Source organism: Cetorhinus maximus, chromosome 15 (genome assembly GCF_964194155.1).
Source record: "Cetorhinus maximus chromosome 15, sCetMax3.hap1.1, whole genome shotgun sequence".
Classification (NCBI taxonomy): domain Eukaryota; kingdom Metazoa; phylum Chordata; class Chondrichthyes; order Lamniformes; family Cetorhinidae; genus Cetorhinus; species Cetorhinus maximus.
The window spans coordinates 23,479,376-23,494,928 of NC_135893.1; the positions used below are offsets into that span (position 1 = coordinate 23,479,376).

General features: G+C 38.2%; 1 protein-coding gene across 5 annotated transcripts in view; it reads left to right on the plus strand.

Annotated features, from left to right (window-relative positions):
- The window catches only part of spen (spen family transcriptional repressor), an 88,359-nt gene that overhangs the window by 41,983 nt on the left and 30,823 nt on the right, over positions 1 to 15,553 (plus strand). For all 5 annotated transcript variants that reach the window (XM_078558105.1, XM_078558108.1, XM_078558107.1 and 2 more), the window contains exon 4: positions 14,754 to 14,914. In XM_078558105.1, coding sequence (XP_078414231.1) covers positions 14,754 to 14,914 — 161 coding nt within the window. The remainder of the gene's footprint in view (positions 1 to 14,753; positions 14,915 to 15,553) is intronic.

Genomic DNA, 15,553 nt, shown 5'->3' on the forward strand with positions numbered 1-15,553 from the left:
TTTATCGAACTTCCCCTAAATGCATTTGTTCATAGCTTACATTCCCACTGTGCTCGGGGTGAGTTATTTTTAGATACATACTTGCTGTCGTTCGATGTGGGTTGATTAGAACACCGTATTGTAGGACTTATTCCATAGCACAATTTATGCTCACTGTGTGGATGTAAAGAACTCTACCAGTTTGGACAGTCTAGGCAAATCTTGTTTAACAAATTGAGCAGTCAATTTCTAGGCTTGCATCATTCGGGCAGGGTGCATTCTCCAGGGGACCATGAATTAAAATTTGAATGCAGTAGGCCAAACCTTGCTGGAACAGCACATCTCGTGGCATGCACCATTATTTGGACTTTTTCCTGCACCCTTCAGCTCGAATATAATTTGGAACATAAGTTGCTGAAGTGTGAGTACGTAATGGTGTGGCAAGGGCAATGGGGTATCTGGGACTTTAGGAAACAACATGGCCAAAAGTCTTATAAAGTCCTGAGAATTGAGAAAGAAACAGGAATAGAGAGGAAGGAGGATGAATTAGATTGGATAAGTTAAAGTCAAATCAGGTAAAGAAAGATTGTGTTACAAGAGAGACAGAAAGGAGAAGTTATTTTTTTAAAGAAAGTATTTCTTTAAAAAAAATGTCTAAGAATTTACTACCTGCAGGAATGAGACACCACAGTTTAAAATGTTTTCTTTTTGGGCAGGAAAGGTTTATTAGCATTGCTAATAATATCACATTGATAAAAAAAAAGGTACCTATAGTATTATACGTGCCCTAACTTTCTGAGAGAGGTTTAATGGCCAATTAATGTCAAATCCAGCAAAGTTCTCAAAAATTATGGGGAGATTGAGGGCAAGCTGCCGTTGTGTGCGAAGCAGCATAAGTCGACCAGCAAGCTATGGAGATTTACAACTTGCAGTGTATTTCTTTGCTTGGACATTCTGCTGCTTTAGTGCATTAATAACTGCATATTTCATGAATCTCCACTATTTTTCCTGGAAGATTTGGCCCACTGTCTAGAAATAAGAAATTATTTGTATTTTCTTTGAATAGATGACTAGTTATTCACGTAACTTACGCATTGACAGAAGTACTTTGGACATTTATTTTTTCATTTTACATACTATTCTTGTTGATGTTCCATCCTGGTGCTTATTTGTGGAAAATGCTTCTTCTGTAAATGTGACACCCGACTAAATTGTTGCAGTGATTACTATACTTCAAAAGTAAAAACAAAAATACCTGGAAAAACTCAGCAAGTCTGGCAGCATCTGCGGATAGGAGCACAGTTAACGTTTCGAGTCCGAATGACCCTTCAACAGAACTAAGTAAAACTGTTGAAGGGTCATTCAGACTCGAAACGTTAACTGTGCTCCTATCCGCAGATGCTGCCAGACCTGCTGAGTTTTTCCAGGTACTTTTGTTTTTGTTTTGGATTTCCAGCATCCGCAGTTTTTTGCTTTTATACTTCAAAAGTACTTCATCGCCTGTAAAGTACTTTGAGACATCCTGAGGTTGTGAAAGGCACTACAGAATATAAAAATTCTTTCTTTTAGTGCACAAAGTCAGGCACTGCAAAACTGCAGTCACTTCTTACGATTCACTGAGATCTTTGATAGGCATCTGCAGGGTCAACCCCAACACTACTTGATTTTATTTTGTACTAGTGGAATTTTGAGTCTATTCAGATTATGGACTGTTATTTAATGAAAATAATCTGCAGGAACTGTGTTTGAAAGATCTACATCCTATTGATGGTATATACATGGCACTAAAAAATAGCTGAACCCCTGATATTACAAATCTGTAAGACCTTTAAGCAAATGTTTGGTTATCCCTCCCAGTCTTCCCTTTTTTGCTTTGGCATCCATTTCTCCTTATGCCTTTGTGAAGCACGGGATGTTTTTCTAATTTACGATCCTATGCAAGTTCTTTATTTTATTGAGGCTTTATCTCTCTATTGACTATAGAGCTCAGGTAGTGCTGGGTGGAGGAAGACTGATATAGTATGTTTGTAAAAGTTTGTTACAACTGTGTGCATAATGAATATGTGAATGAACTGAGAATTAATTCAGCTGGAAGTTAATTTTATGAAATGACTACATTCTTTTTCTCTAACTGTACATTAGATTAAACAACGCTTTTTGCTGAGCATTATAGAAATGTTACTGACTAAACTCTGTTTAAATATTGCGGTGCAGAAAATGACTGCGACTCATAATGCAGGTCAGTGTCTTCCAAGCAGATTCAGCTGCATGGACAGTCGTGTTGAACTGTGCTAATAATAGCTAGTTATTGGGAGTTCCCTCCAATGTTGCTCCGGAAGAAGGGAGTAAATCTGATTTGAAGTATTTTTGTGGCTGTCCTCGGTCAGCGTGGAATGCGGTTGACTTGCATGACTGACTGAATAGGCAAAACTAACGTCAGGTGCTAATCAGCTTATGTCTTTTCCAATTAAAACATATTTTGGGTTAATCCTTTGTGGCATTTTGAATATCTGTAAGGGTGGTCATGTTGTCAGTATTAGGTTGGTAGAAAAGTTGATTTTGGAGTTATTTTCAAAGTATTAAATCTACCAATTAACAAAGAATGAAATCTGATAACTTTGCAGTTTATTTTTGAGATTCCGGCCCAGAGTTGCATCAGCTGTTTGCCCTCTTTATACCGAGTTCAATTTCCCAGTGAGGTTCCTGAGTACAGTCTTTGTAACACTGACCCTGTGTTCATTTTTTCATGACTGTGCAACTTTCAGGTGTGTGTGCATAAAGTACCCCTTCCTAGTGCGGAAATAGTATTTTTGTTCATGAAAGGAGGCAATGGAATACAGATCAAGATCTTGAGTAATCCCCCAAATTGGACCTTACACAAACAATGCATGGCTGACAGTTGGAGGGGCAATTGCGAGTACAGAATTAAAAGTTGGCATTGTAACAGAAAAGTGGGTTTACGTATATACCAGAATCATGTAGAATATGGAAATGTATATGTTAAGTGTTTAGATAAATGGTTGGAAGATGAGATAAACAAAATATTTAATTTGCAAAACATGGAAGCTGTTTTGTCAATGAATCATTGGTGTTTAAATGACAGATTGGCAGACGGATGAATATAATTGTAATGTCTAATGTTTTGCATGGTAGGTCTGATTATGATTGAAGTTTTGAGCCATATTTTCACTTCAAAAAGCAAATAAATGAATGCATAAAGACACAGCATATCTTAAAACAGTGCAGGCAAACACTGAATATGCAAAAATAAAAGTCTTCCGTATGGAAGGCAAGTTTCTAGCCTGCGAGCAGTAATAACTCCACACTTAAGAAATCTTTTTAAATGTTTGTGGTCCCATAAACAGTCACTTAAAGATCTGCAGAACAAAACCAGCTTGTAGCATTTCTACGAAATTAGGACCGTACTTATTTCACTAGGGGATTGATACCTACTTTAGTTGTACGATTATCAAAACCTTCTTAGTTTCAAAGTGCAATGTCTAAAGTTTATAACTGGACTCTTTCCCCATTTCTCTAACTTGCTTGATCTTACAAGCATCACGCACACTATATATATATATATATATATATATATATATATGTGTATAAATTTATGTGTGACTACATTTCAAAAGTAGTTAATTGGTTGTCAAGTGCTTTGGAACCTTCTGAGCTTGTGAAAGGTGCTTTCTAAATGCAAATTTGTTCTCATTAGACTGAAACTGAACAACTTCAGTATTCACTGAAATCAAACTTTATTAAAAGATTGACTTAATGTGCCCAATTCACTGTCAAGTCTGCTTAGCAAATTTTTAGAATTGTGGAATAAAAACAAAATGCTGGAAGTATTCAGCAAGTTGAGCAACATCTGTGGAGAGGGAAACAAAGCTAACATTTCAGTTCAATGACCTATCATTAGAACTGGTAAAATTCAGGATGCAACATGTTTTAACTGAATATGGAAACCAGGAAAGGGAAGGAGGGGAAGATCGATCAAGAGGGAAGGCCTGTGATATGGAGGAAGGCAGGAGCGATTAAATGACAAACCTATCAACCCTAGTTGGTGCAAGGCAAAAGGGACAAGTAAATAGGAATAGTGGAATCATTGCCAGAAATTGCTGTCTGAAAAGATGGGGACAGCAGTCATGGTCTGAAATTGTTGAACTGGCTGTTAAGCCTGGAAGACTAAATTGCCTAATCGAATGACAAGGCACTTTCTTGATTTGCCATTGAGGTGAGATTTGAGCAAAAACTAAAATGACAGGCAACTGAAAGCTCGTGGTCATGCTTGTGAACTGAACGGGGTTGTTTCACAAAACGATCACCCAACCTGTATTTAGCCTTCCATTGTTTCATGAGCAATGAATACAGTATACTAAATGGAAAGAAGTACAAGTAAATTGCTGTTTCACCTGGAAGGAGTGTTTGAGACCCTGGATGGTGGGAAAGAAGGAGGTGAAAGGACAGCTGTTGACATCCTCACGAGGCTCTGAACCTCAGGACGCCACTTGATTGATGTATGTTCTCATGACAGTTACAACAGCGATACCTCTGAAAAATACCACCTTGACTTTGCTTTCCTAATCTAAAGTTCTTTTTGCAATTGTGTTTAGCTCAGATTATGGATAAGCAATATGCATGCATTAATTCCATGTGTTTACATAGACCAAGAAAATTGTGGGCCTACAGTTCTACTTTTGCATGATTGTAGTTGATTTTAGTAATGTAAATGTAGGTTTTAGGTGCATGGATTTTGTTTTCCTGAGATTCAAACTAACAATGAGACAGATGTAGCAGTGCCTAATTTTCAGTGTTCACTTCTGTTTTACCTTACTTTCTCTTTCTCTCATGGGCATTTTCTCTCTCTCTCCCTTTGGGCTGCATTTTACATACCTCTGCCAGGCATGTTTTGGCGGGCGGGGGGGGGAATACATGTAAAATACTGAGGTTGCCCATCCCACCACCTCCCCCCACACACCCTCGAGCTCACTCCCATAATATTGGGGGAGGGGAGGGATGTGCCTAAATCAGCAGTTCGCCCACCCTATTTAAATAGGTAATCAGGGATCAATTAACCTTGTTGACAAGCCAATTGACCCTGATAATATGTTGCCCACGCCATAAAACGTTTAGCATGGGGAGTTGGGCAGGAATGGGCAGCCAATTTTCAAAAATATGAATCCTTCAAAGGGCAGGAAGGAAGAGGGAGTTCTTTCTTTGGTGACTGCCCTTTGCGGATGAGGGAGCAGTACCCCTAAGATAAAGCCCACCCCTGGTTTCTCCCTACCTGCCTGCAACCTTAAACTCACCAGCACCACCCCCCTCACACCCGCCCCCTCGCCCCCTTTCCTAAACTCCCCAAAACCCTTCCTGACCAAGACCCTGGAGTTATCTGTTTCCGGGGATCCATTGCTCCTTTTTCTTGTTCTTGTTGCAACCATGGCAGCACCCAATATTGTGCTCTTGGCGCTGCTGGGACTGATGGAGCTACTGGCCAATCAGATTGGTTGGCAGCTCCCAAGGGTGGGACTTCCTCCCCAGTGAGGGGCAGAAGACTCACTTGGCCCTTGTTTGGCCCACCTGCAGCATGGGGTGGAGTGTGTCGGCGTGCTTCTGGGAGGTGGGGTGATGGTGGTGCTGGTGGGCCTAATATTCAGCCCCTGTCTCTGTCTTGTGTCTCTCTCTCTCTCTCTTTCTCATCAACCCTAGGAGCTGTTGCAAGTATCCAAAAAGATCTATTGCCCCCTGCCCCCCATCCCTCAATGTTTTTTGTTTAGATGTCCTTCATTTGTAATCTTTACTTTTTGTAGTTTTTGAATTACTGCCCTGGTTAGGATATCTGACTCTTCTTTCATTTGGTGAATGGGTTAGCCTATTGTCCTAAAGTCTAATGTATAATTGATCCAACAAAGATCCAATGGCTTAAAGATACTATTAAATACTATATTTACTTCAAATAAACCTCCTTGAATATCTGCCTATGCAATTGGTTTCATGAACCTGATCGTTTGTATGTCACCTGAATATTGATCAATGACTGCTGTTTGGATTGACTTTCGACCCTGAAAGCGGCTTCATTTCCCAAAAGTTTCTCATTGTAAGAGTGGGCTGGATTTTTCAGATGGCGGTGTTTCCCACCCCATCATCTGAAGTGTTGGCCGGGAGTGCAACCCTACCAATCATAGTAGCCCTGCAGCCATTTGAGACTCCATGGAGTGTTAATTGGCTTGAGACAGGAATTTTGCCCCTGCCTCAGCTGCTGGCTTATCTGATTGGCCAGTTGTGGCAAGGGTGGGTGGGCCACCCTAGGCTTTGCCCTCCCCCTGTAAAATTGCAGTCAGATTGGGGGCTGGCAGAAAGACCATCCAGGGAATTTTACGGCCGCCCCCACTCCTGCAAACCCGCCAGCTTGGGGACCTTGAAATCCTGCCCAGTGTTTTTTTTAAATGATGCATCTTTAATAATGTGTTCTAGGATATCTTTGAAACTCATTTTCAATCTATATATTTCCTAGAAATATATATCCTATAAATATAAAATATTTGTACTGATCATGTTTACAGGCAGGTTTGACAGTTTGTTATCCTTGATCTCCTGCTTCTCCAAATTTCCATTATGTTAATATATCTAGATTACTATGGGATCAATGCAAAGTGATAGAACCTTATAGAAGTTGCAAAATGGGAAAAGCTGTCCAGCTCAACCCCCAACTGGGAGACTTTCATCTTCATGTATATTCGGACAAACCAAATTGGCAAAAGTAACTTGGAGGGTGAGTTCATGGAATGTATTCGATATCTTTTCCTAAAACAAAATGCTGACAAACCGATTAGGGAATGAGCTATGTTAGATCTAGTGTTATGTAATGACACAGAGGTTAATTTGTAGTCTTGTAGTAAACTATCCTCTGGGGAAGTCTGATCATATGTTAAAATTTCACATTAAGCTTGAGAGTGATATGGTTAAGTATGAAACTGGGGTCTTAAATTTTAAAAAAAGCCAACTACAGAAGTATGAGGGGCAAGTTAACCGAGGTAGCTTGGGGATATTAGATTGAAAGAGTTGTATGATGGTAGATAAGCAGGAGCAGACATTGAAAGAAATAACTCATTCTCAATGAATGTTCATTCCTTTGAGGGATTAAAAACTCAATTGAAAAGTGTCACATCGGTGGCTAACTAGAGAAGTTAAGGGTAGTACTAGATTAAAAGTAGAGGCTTACAATGTTGCCCAAAAGTTTAGTAAGCCTGAGGATTGGGCAGATTTTAAAAATCAGCAAAGGATGACCAAGAAAACGATAGACGGAGAAAGTAGAGCATGAGAGCAAAATAGCAAGAAGTATCAAAACACATTGTAAGAATTTATGTAAAAATGAAGAGATTAGCAAAAGTAAATGTAGGTCCCCTGATGCAGAAAGAGGAGAAATTATAATGGAGAGTGAGGAAATGGCAAACATTAAACAAATATTTTATGTCTGTTTTCACAGTGGAAGTCACAAAGAACATAACAGAAATTATGAGGAACCAAGGGTCCAATGCAAATGAAGAGCTTGATAGTAATTAATATTAGTAAAGAAAATGTGTTGGAGAAATTAGTGGGTCTAAAATCCAACAAATCCCCATGAACCTCTACTCTATCTCCTAGGATTCTAAAATGAGTGGCTGCTGAGATAGTGGATGCATTGGTTTTGATCTTCCAGAATTCCCTAGATTCTAGAACTGTCCCCATAGATTGGAAGGTATCCAATGTAAACAAGCTGTTCAAGAAAGGAGAGAGAACAGAGGAGAAATTTATAGGCCAGTAATCCTGACAACAGTAGTAGGGGAAATGCTAGAACCTTTCATTAAGGACTTGGTGACGGGGCACTTGGAAAATCGCATCAGAATTAGGCAGAGTCAACAGGATTTTAAGAAAGGGAAATCATACTTGATAAATTTATTAGAGATTTTTTTCCAGGAGCAGCTAGCTGGGTAGATGAGGAGGAACCATTGGATGCATATTTGAATTTTCAGCAGGCATTCAATAAGACAGCAGGTTGTTGCCAACATAAGGGTTCATGGAATGGCGGTAATATATTAGCATAGATTTAAAAATGTAGGGTGTGGCTAGTGGATGCCACAAAGATCAGTGTTTGGACCTCAGCTATTTGTAATCTGTATCAATGACTTAGATGAGGGGATCAAGTGCAATATATCCAAGTTTGTTGTTGATACAAAGCTAGGTGGGAAAGTAGGCTCTGAGGAGGACATAAGGAGACTGCAAAGGATATTGACCAGTTAAGTGACTGGGCAGGAAGATGGTAGATGGAGGGATGTGGATGCTGTCGATGAGTATATAATACCAAAATCAGTAGATTTTTGAGCACTAAGGGAATCAAAGGATATGGGGATAGAACAGGAAATTGGAACTGATTTGGATGTTCAGCCATGGATCTTAGTGAATGGCGGAGCAGGCTCGAAGGAGCCAAGTGGCCTACTCCTGCTCCCATTTCATATCATCTTAGTCTGTGCTGATGTTTATACTTTACATAAGGAATAGTCCTAATACCATGTGCCTGCTTTGTTCCCATATCCCACTCTCCTTTCCATCAGCCACTTGTCTAACCTATTTAGCTGATTAAAACTTACTGTCAAACTATTGAAGCTAAACTGTTGCCAACACGTACTATGGAATGATACATTTTTCCCATAAATAGCTATTGAGCTGCACTAGGACTGTGTCACTATCTCTGGTGCCACCTTGAAACTCGGATTCCTGAAGGTGTGATGAATATGAATGTCATGTCTGTTCCAAGTTTTTTAGCGATGGGAAATAACGTTTTTCTTTAAAATCCTAGTTTACTTCTGTTGTGGAATTCTCTGACCTGGCATCTCCCCGGATCACTTTGTAAACAAGTTACAGTGAAACGTTCTGTATTCTGTTCACATACATTGGAATGCATACTTTATGACCACAGTAACCACTAGATTAGGTCAAATGTCGATCTCTGATTTCCTAAGAGAGTTTGTGCTCACTGCCGGGATGTAATTGACTTTCCCAGTGAGAGCTACAGATTCTTTCTGCATTACATACAGTAAGAGCAGAGGGATTATTCTTCAGTATCTAATGTTTATTCAAAGATAACTCCACTAAAGGCTAAAATCCTTTATGTAAATAAAAATCCAGGCTTATTAGAAAATAGCATGTATAATGCTGTGGGAACATAGCGAGAATGCATTATAGCATATGCAGCACAGAAATGGGCCATTCAGCCCAACCAGTCCATGTTGGCATTTATGCTCCACTCAAGCCTCCTCTTATCCTTACTGGTCTATATCTATGAGCAGAACCCTCTATTTCCTTCTCCTTAAATGCATCTGAACTATTCACCTCAACTGTTCCCTGTGGTAACAAGCTCCACATTCCTGAGATTGACTAATTTATTTAATATATCTCTTTATTTTAAATGCAGTTATATCATTTCTAGTCTCATCTTCCAATGTATGTCCGCTCGACCCATCTCCATGATAAATACTGAAGCAAAATCTCTCTGACATCATTCTTTCAATTTCTTCTTTATCTCATCTCCCACTCTCACGTTTTAGCATTTGGTGCATTTGCAGAAAAGCATGGGTTCCTGTTGGGAGGCAGATTGTAAATGTAATTGTAGAGAAATTGATCTCTGTGGAGATTTAACCTGCTTCTTGTGAAGGGCTACCTGTCTTCATGTTTCTTCGTAAGCACTAAGATGAAGAAGCTGGATTTAATTAAGGTGTGCAATACTGGTCCTATAAGGAGCAAAAGTGAGACCACCACACTATTGGAGACTTGTCAGTGCTTTGTTTTAGAATTGATTAATTAATTTGTCTGTGCCCATATGTACATAGTTTCAGCCATCATTAATTTTAAAATTAAATTGAGGTCTCATTTGATGTGTAGACCTAGTTGTTTTCTTGCCTCATTTACATAGGTATTTTTTAGGAAACCTGGAGTTTCAATTATTTTTATAAACGTATTTTTGGAAAGAATGAATTATGAAATGTTGGCATTTGTCTGTAGCCGAATACATTTTGAGTAATTCTCATTCTGATTATATGATTTCAAGAGAACATTCTCATTGCAAGTGCTAAGTGGCGAGCTGTTATGAGTCACAAAAGAGGCTGAGCATTCAGTGTGATGCTACAGCACTGGTAAATATATAACTAATTTGCCAAGAACACTTCTGCTTGCATCAGCATTCTGCTTTTTGTTTATTGGAAATGAATGGGAAGTTCAGTATTTTGGATGAGGTATGTGTTTATCTGAATTCAGTGTAGCTGTAGTTCATTGCACTGTAGCAGCCATTTGTCATTTCAGTTAGTGCTGATTCAAGAACTAAATCAATTCCCTGATTCAGCTGCTGAAAGTGTGAGGTTTTCAAAAGGGCAGCTTGATCGTAGACTGCAGATCTGATATGCCAGATTCCTGAATCAGCAGAGTTCAAAATGTGGCCATCAACTCACTTCTCTTACTAAGGCCATTTGCTTTGAACCCTTTGTCATTTTAGGACATTATAGAATGCCTCACTTCCTGCTGAGTGTTCCTAATTTGATTTTACATCTACTTGGGTGTAAAAGCAGATTGTGCCTGTCTAATTAGGTTGCTTGTGAAGCTTCCATGGTTAAAGTGAGAGCCAGTATTTATTGTTGGAGATCCACTGTAGACATGTGTTTTGAACTGAGTTTTTGTCTCTTTTGCTTTATTGTACATACAGGTGTTGCAGCTTCATGTGTAATGAAATGTGAAGGCAACCTCTTGTTCCATTCCCTTGGTATTGTGAAAATCAGTTTGGCTTTGAAACTATCCTAAAGTAAAAATGGAAAAATAAACCATGTATGGGTTTTGAGCATCCAGTTAAGTTTAAATATTTAGTGCAGAAGTGCTCCATGATTATCACGGAGCTATCTTTTATGTTTTTGATGAGGTTTGATATATGGATTATTTTTAATAAGGAAGTTGTATTATATATTTCATAACTATTATAGTGAGAGTTTCTGCTTGGGAGGGTGAGTTTTTATGTTGTTTCTCTGTTGTGAACCCATGTTGTGGAATATGGGCTTATATCTGCAGATGTGGTTTAAAAAGTTGCAAATGGACAAACTGCAGTACATGATGTGTTTTTTTCAACAAGAATGTATAATGTGTATGTTTAGAAGTTGTTAGGTATTGCATGTCATTTTATTAGAATAATGCAGATCATTAATTTTTCAAATTAATATAATATTGGCCTGATCAGCATGGAGATGAAATGGATAAAAATGGATTCTGAAAGCTTCTAAACGAATGAGTACTGCGACATTCTTAAAGCAAAGTGTGTGGAATGATTTCTAGCTATTAGTGTTCATGCTCGTTATGGAATGGCTGCTTGGTCGAAATTTTTCAAAATTTCTGACTGTACACCATTGTGAACTTCGCAGCAAAAAACAGTTTCCTGTTGACTTTTATAGCTCCTGTTGGGAAATAATCTTTCAGCTGGTTTTGAGTATCAGCAGCCTAATGTGACTGGACCTTGCCGCTGCAGTGGGTATAATATGACAGCACCGCTGGAAGTCGGTGAGAGTCTCAAATGTCACTGAGTGAGACAAGGGAAGGCATAGTAGAACTGAACAGAGAAAATTATTTTTGTTTTTGTGAAATTCTGGGCATGGATTGTGGCTGATCATTTTGAATTCATAGTAGGGTGGTTTGGTATTTTATTTTAGACCTGTGGGAGACTTGTTCCTTTGGAATACATTTGATCTAATTGATACTGGTCAAGCAGCACCATTGAGAACATCATGATTCTAGAAAATTCTGATACTTGATCAAATTTCACCCAAGGAACAGTTGTCTGAATTTACATTAAATATAGGTTAAAACAGCCATATTAATTTGAATCAAAACTTTCCAAGATGTTTTTTTTATTTATTCACGAGATGTGGGCTTTGCTGGCTAGGCCAGCATTTATTAGCGTTCAAGCTCATTATGGAATGGCAGCTTGGTAGAAATTGCTACACAATAAATAATAAACTACATATGATTGTCTATATCTGAAACACAATGCTGGAAATGCACAGCAGATCTGCCAGCATTTGTAAAGAGAACATATTTAACATTTTAGGTATTTAGGTATTGGGTGTCAGAATTGAAACTGGACCAGTCATCTTGTTACGGATGCCGAATGACTTGTGTATTTCCAGCATTTATACTTTTGTTTCGGATTTCCAGAACTTGCGATTTTATTTCTTATTTGTTCTGCCAATATCTAATGTTCTGTGTTGCATGTGTAATGTGTCATAACCTACAATACATGCCCCCATAACCATATCTAGATGGACCTTTGTGAATGGAATTGAAATGGAAGTAAAACAGAAAATCCATTTTAGTTAATTTGAATTAATTTTGCTTCCAATGAATAAGAATAGAATTTCAGTTTGAAAAGTTCAAACGTTGAGACTGGCCATCATTCTCTAGTAAACATTGCCAGATACATGTTTACAAGGAACATACTGCATGATTTCCTTGCATATGCTCTACAGGCAGCAATGTGGTTGACTTTTAGTTTCCACTTCTTGCTTGCTGATACATTGAAAATCTTCTATTCACTCCAAAGCTATTTTTAAGCAGCACGTCCTTGGCTTCAGTAACCTTCATAGGCTTCCAGTAGTTGATCCTTTAAACATCATATGTGCAGATTCCAATCAATAGTTAACATTTGAAAAATTACAAATCACTTATCATTTGTTTACATCAATGGTAGATAATGTATTTTTTTATTCTTTCACAGGATGTGGGCATCGTTAGCTAAGCCTGCATTGCCCATCCCTAATTACCCTTAAGGAGGTGGTGGTGAGCCATCTTGAACCACTGCAGTCCATGTGGCATATGTACCCCCACAGTGCTATTAGGGAGGGAGTTCTAGGACTTAAGTATTACTCTATATGGTTGTCGTAATGAATTATGCTTGAGAATGGCACTGTATCAGTTTTTCTTAATAGTTATCTTTGAATGAATTCCAAAGTCATCTCTCAAATGTTCTATTGGAATGGGGATTAATATATGCGCAATTAAGGTTATTTTACAGCAAGGGCTATAAAGATTGTTAAAGTGTGAGAGACTCGAAGATGTTATGACTACTGTGGTTTTCATTTAGTGTGCGTGAATCTGAATTTTTTAATTTGAAGTAAAAATATCTGATTTTGGGGATGCAGTCCTTCAATGATTTTATTCTAGCTGAGTATATTTAGCTGCATTACACTGTTGGGCCCCATTGTTCCTCTAGCCCAATTATCTCTTCTTCACCCCTAATTAATGCTACAATTTTAAAACAACACAAGATAGGGTATTAAAAAAACAAGAGAAAAGCTCTTTGGCCCCTGTGGACTTGTCCTTTTCATAATCAAAGTAAATTCTGCTCCATTGTGAACTCTAACCTACTATTTAATATTCTGAGTGAAAGATGTATCCCCTGAACCTGAAAGATAATTAAGTCTCCATAACAATCATTGAATCTCGCATCTTTGCTATTCAGCCCTGTTTTGCTGTTCTCCACATATAAGATTCCTACCCTTCCCCAAATTGTCATTTTAGCAGCTGCGACCATAGAAAGTTATCTCAGTCTGTGTTTATCTCTAGTCTCTAGCCCTCTTACCAACCAGATACCTGTCCATCTCTTTTTTGAAGGAACTGATTAACACAACGTCAACAGCTTTTTTGGGGGAGTCAGTTTCATATGTCTAATACTCAGAGTAGGAGGTTTCTTTGAAGTTTATTAATTTTTATCCTGTGCCCTCAAGTTGTGCATAGGCAGTGTAGGTCAAACAGCCCATGCATATTTACATGCCTGTTCTCAGCATTTTGAAGATTCTCCCACTTGAAATGTTGAACTAACTGGCCTATAGCTTCTAAATGCTTTCCTTTTTTGACTACTTTGGTTAACATTTCTTATCATCTACTCCAAGTGCAATTAAAAGAAAAGAATGTTAGTTGGTCACAGAGGTATTAAGAATTATTAATTTGAATAAATTACAAAGTCCCAATGCTGGAACCTTCACATTGCATGTGATTCATAAAATCAGTGTGTAGTACTTAAGTGCATAGATGTTTTTGCACAAAGGGAATTCATAAGGGTGTTACAATATATTGTTTGTGTTCCCTAAACACAAGGGCTGCATACTTTTGAAGACACATGAGAGTATTAAATGTGGAAAGCCATTCTAATGGCTGAATAATATTGACGTGGAACCCAACTATTATTGATTTACTGTAGTAAAGTAGCATAGTTTGAAAAATTATTGCAACCCCTATTTTAGAGGTGTATTTTTGAGAGTGGGACTCCCATTTCAAGATATTAATACGCGTATATGATGTATGTAATATGTTAAATGGTGTATTTTATCCAACCTGTGGTCTCTCTGCACAAGACATCATTTGTATAAGAGGGGGTCAGCAACCTATTTGTAGATCATCGTTGGTGCCACTCAAAAATTGACTGTACGAGGCATTTATTTACAGCTGGTTGCCTCCAGGGAAGTGTCGGGCCTCCTCATAGCATCAGGATTGATATTGTAAGAAGGACATTAGTTTACTATTCTTTACTTTACAGCCATGTTGGAAATGTTCTCATATATACAGTTTTTGTATGGAACATGGCCTAGTTATCCTCCATTGTACCAAATAGGGAACTGTCTTATATTGATCACTCTAGAACAGATATAACAAGGCGTGCAGTCAGTCAATTCAATCTTCTAACCAATGGCCTTTTTTTCCCTTTGCAGTAGTGATTCCAGCAGCAGTTCCAGTGATGAATCTCCAGCAAGATCAGTTCAATCTGCTGCGGTCCCTGCGCCACCAGTCCAGCTCCCAACACCTGTGGAAAAGGATGAACCACGTAAGAGCTATGGAATCAAAGTCCAAAATTTGCCAGTCCGCTCTACTGGTAAGTAAATGCACCATTTAATAGAAATTTGAACTGGTGGAAATCAAAGTTCCTTTCAGTTATGTTCAGAAATACGTGGTGCCCTGTTTCTGGAATACACGTCACAAATTTGAAAAAAACTAAAGATCGCCCAGTATCCGACGTCAAATACTTTTCTTTTCACAGATTGTTGGATTTTAGGGAATGCTGGAAAGTTAAATTTAGAAACCATTTATGCAATGTTTAGCATATATAAAGCTCACATATTCCATTAACAACATTTTAATTTCACGACGAAAGTAGTTTTCAGTTATTAAATCTGTCATTTTAATCCAATTTAAATTAACAGCTTCTCTGCTATTTATATTCAGTGTGACCTCTTCAATCCTTCATGTGAAAATTGCAAAATCTACTGCTTTGGATATAACTTCTTGAAGGAAAAAAAAGGCTATCTAAAATTGATTGAAATGGTAGGGGGAAGGAGGAGAAGAGATTTTGCAATTTGTATGTGGAGACTAACCTGATTAAAAGCATATTCAACCTGTCTAATGTGCCCTAGTGTCAAACACAGATGAGAATAAAAATTAGTTAAGGATTATTGATTGATTTTAAAGACACTTCCCAATTCATACAGCACATTTTTCTCTGGTTTTTACAGGC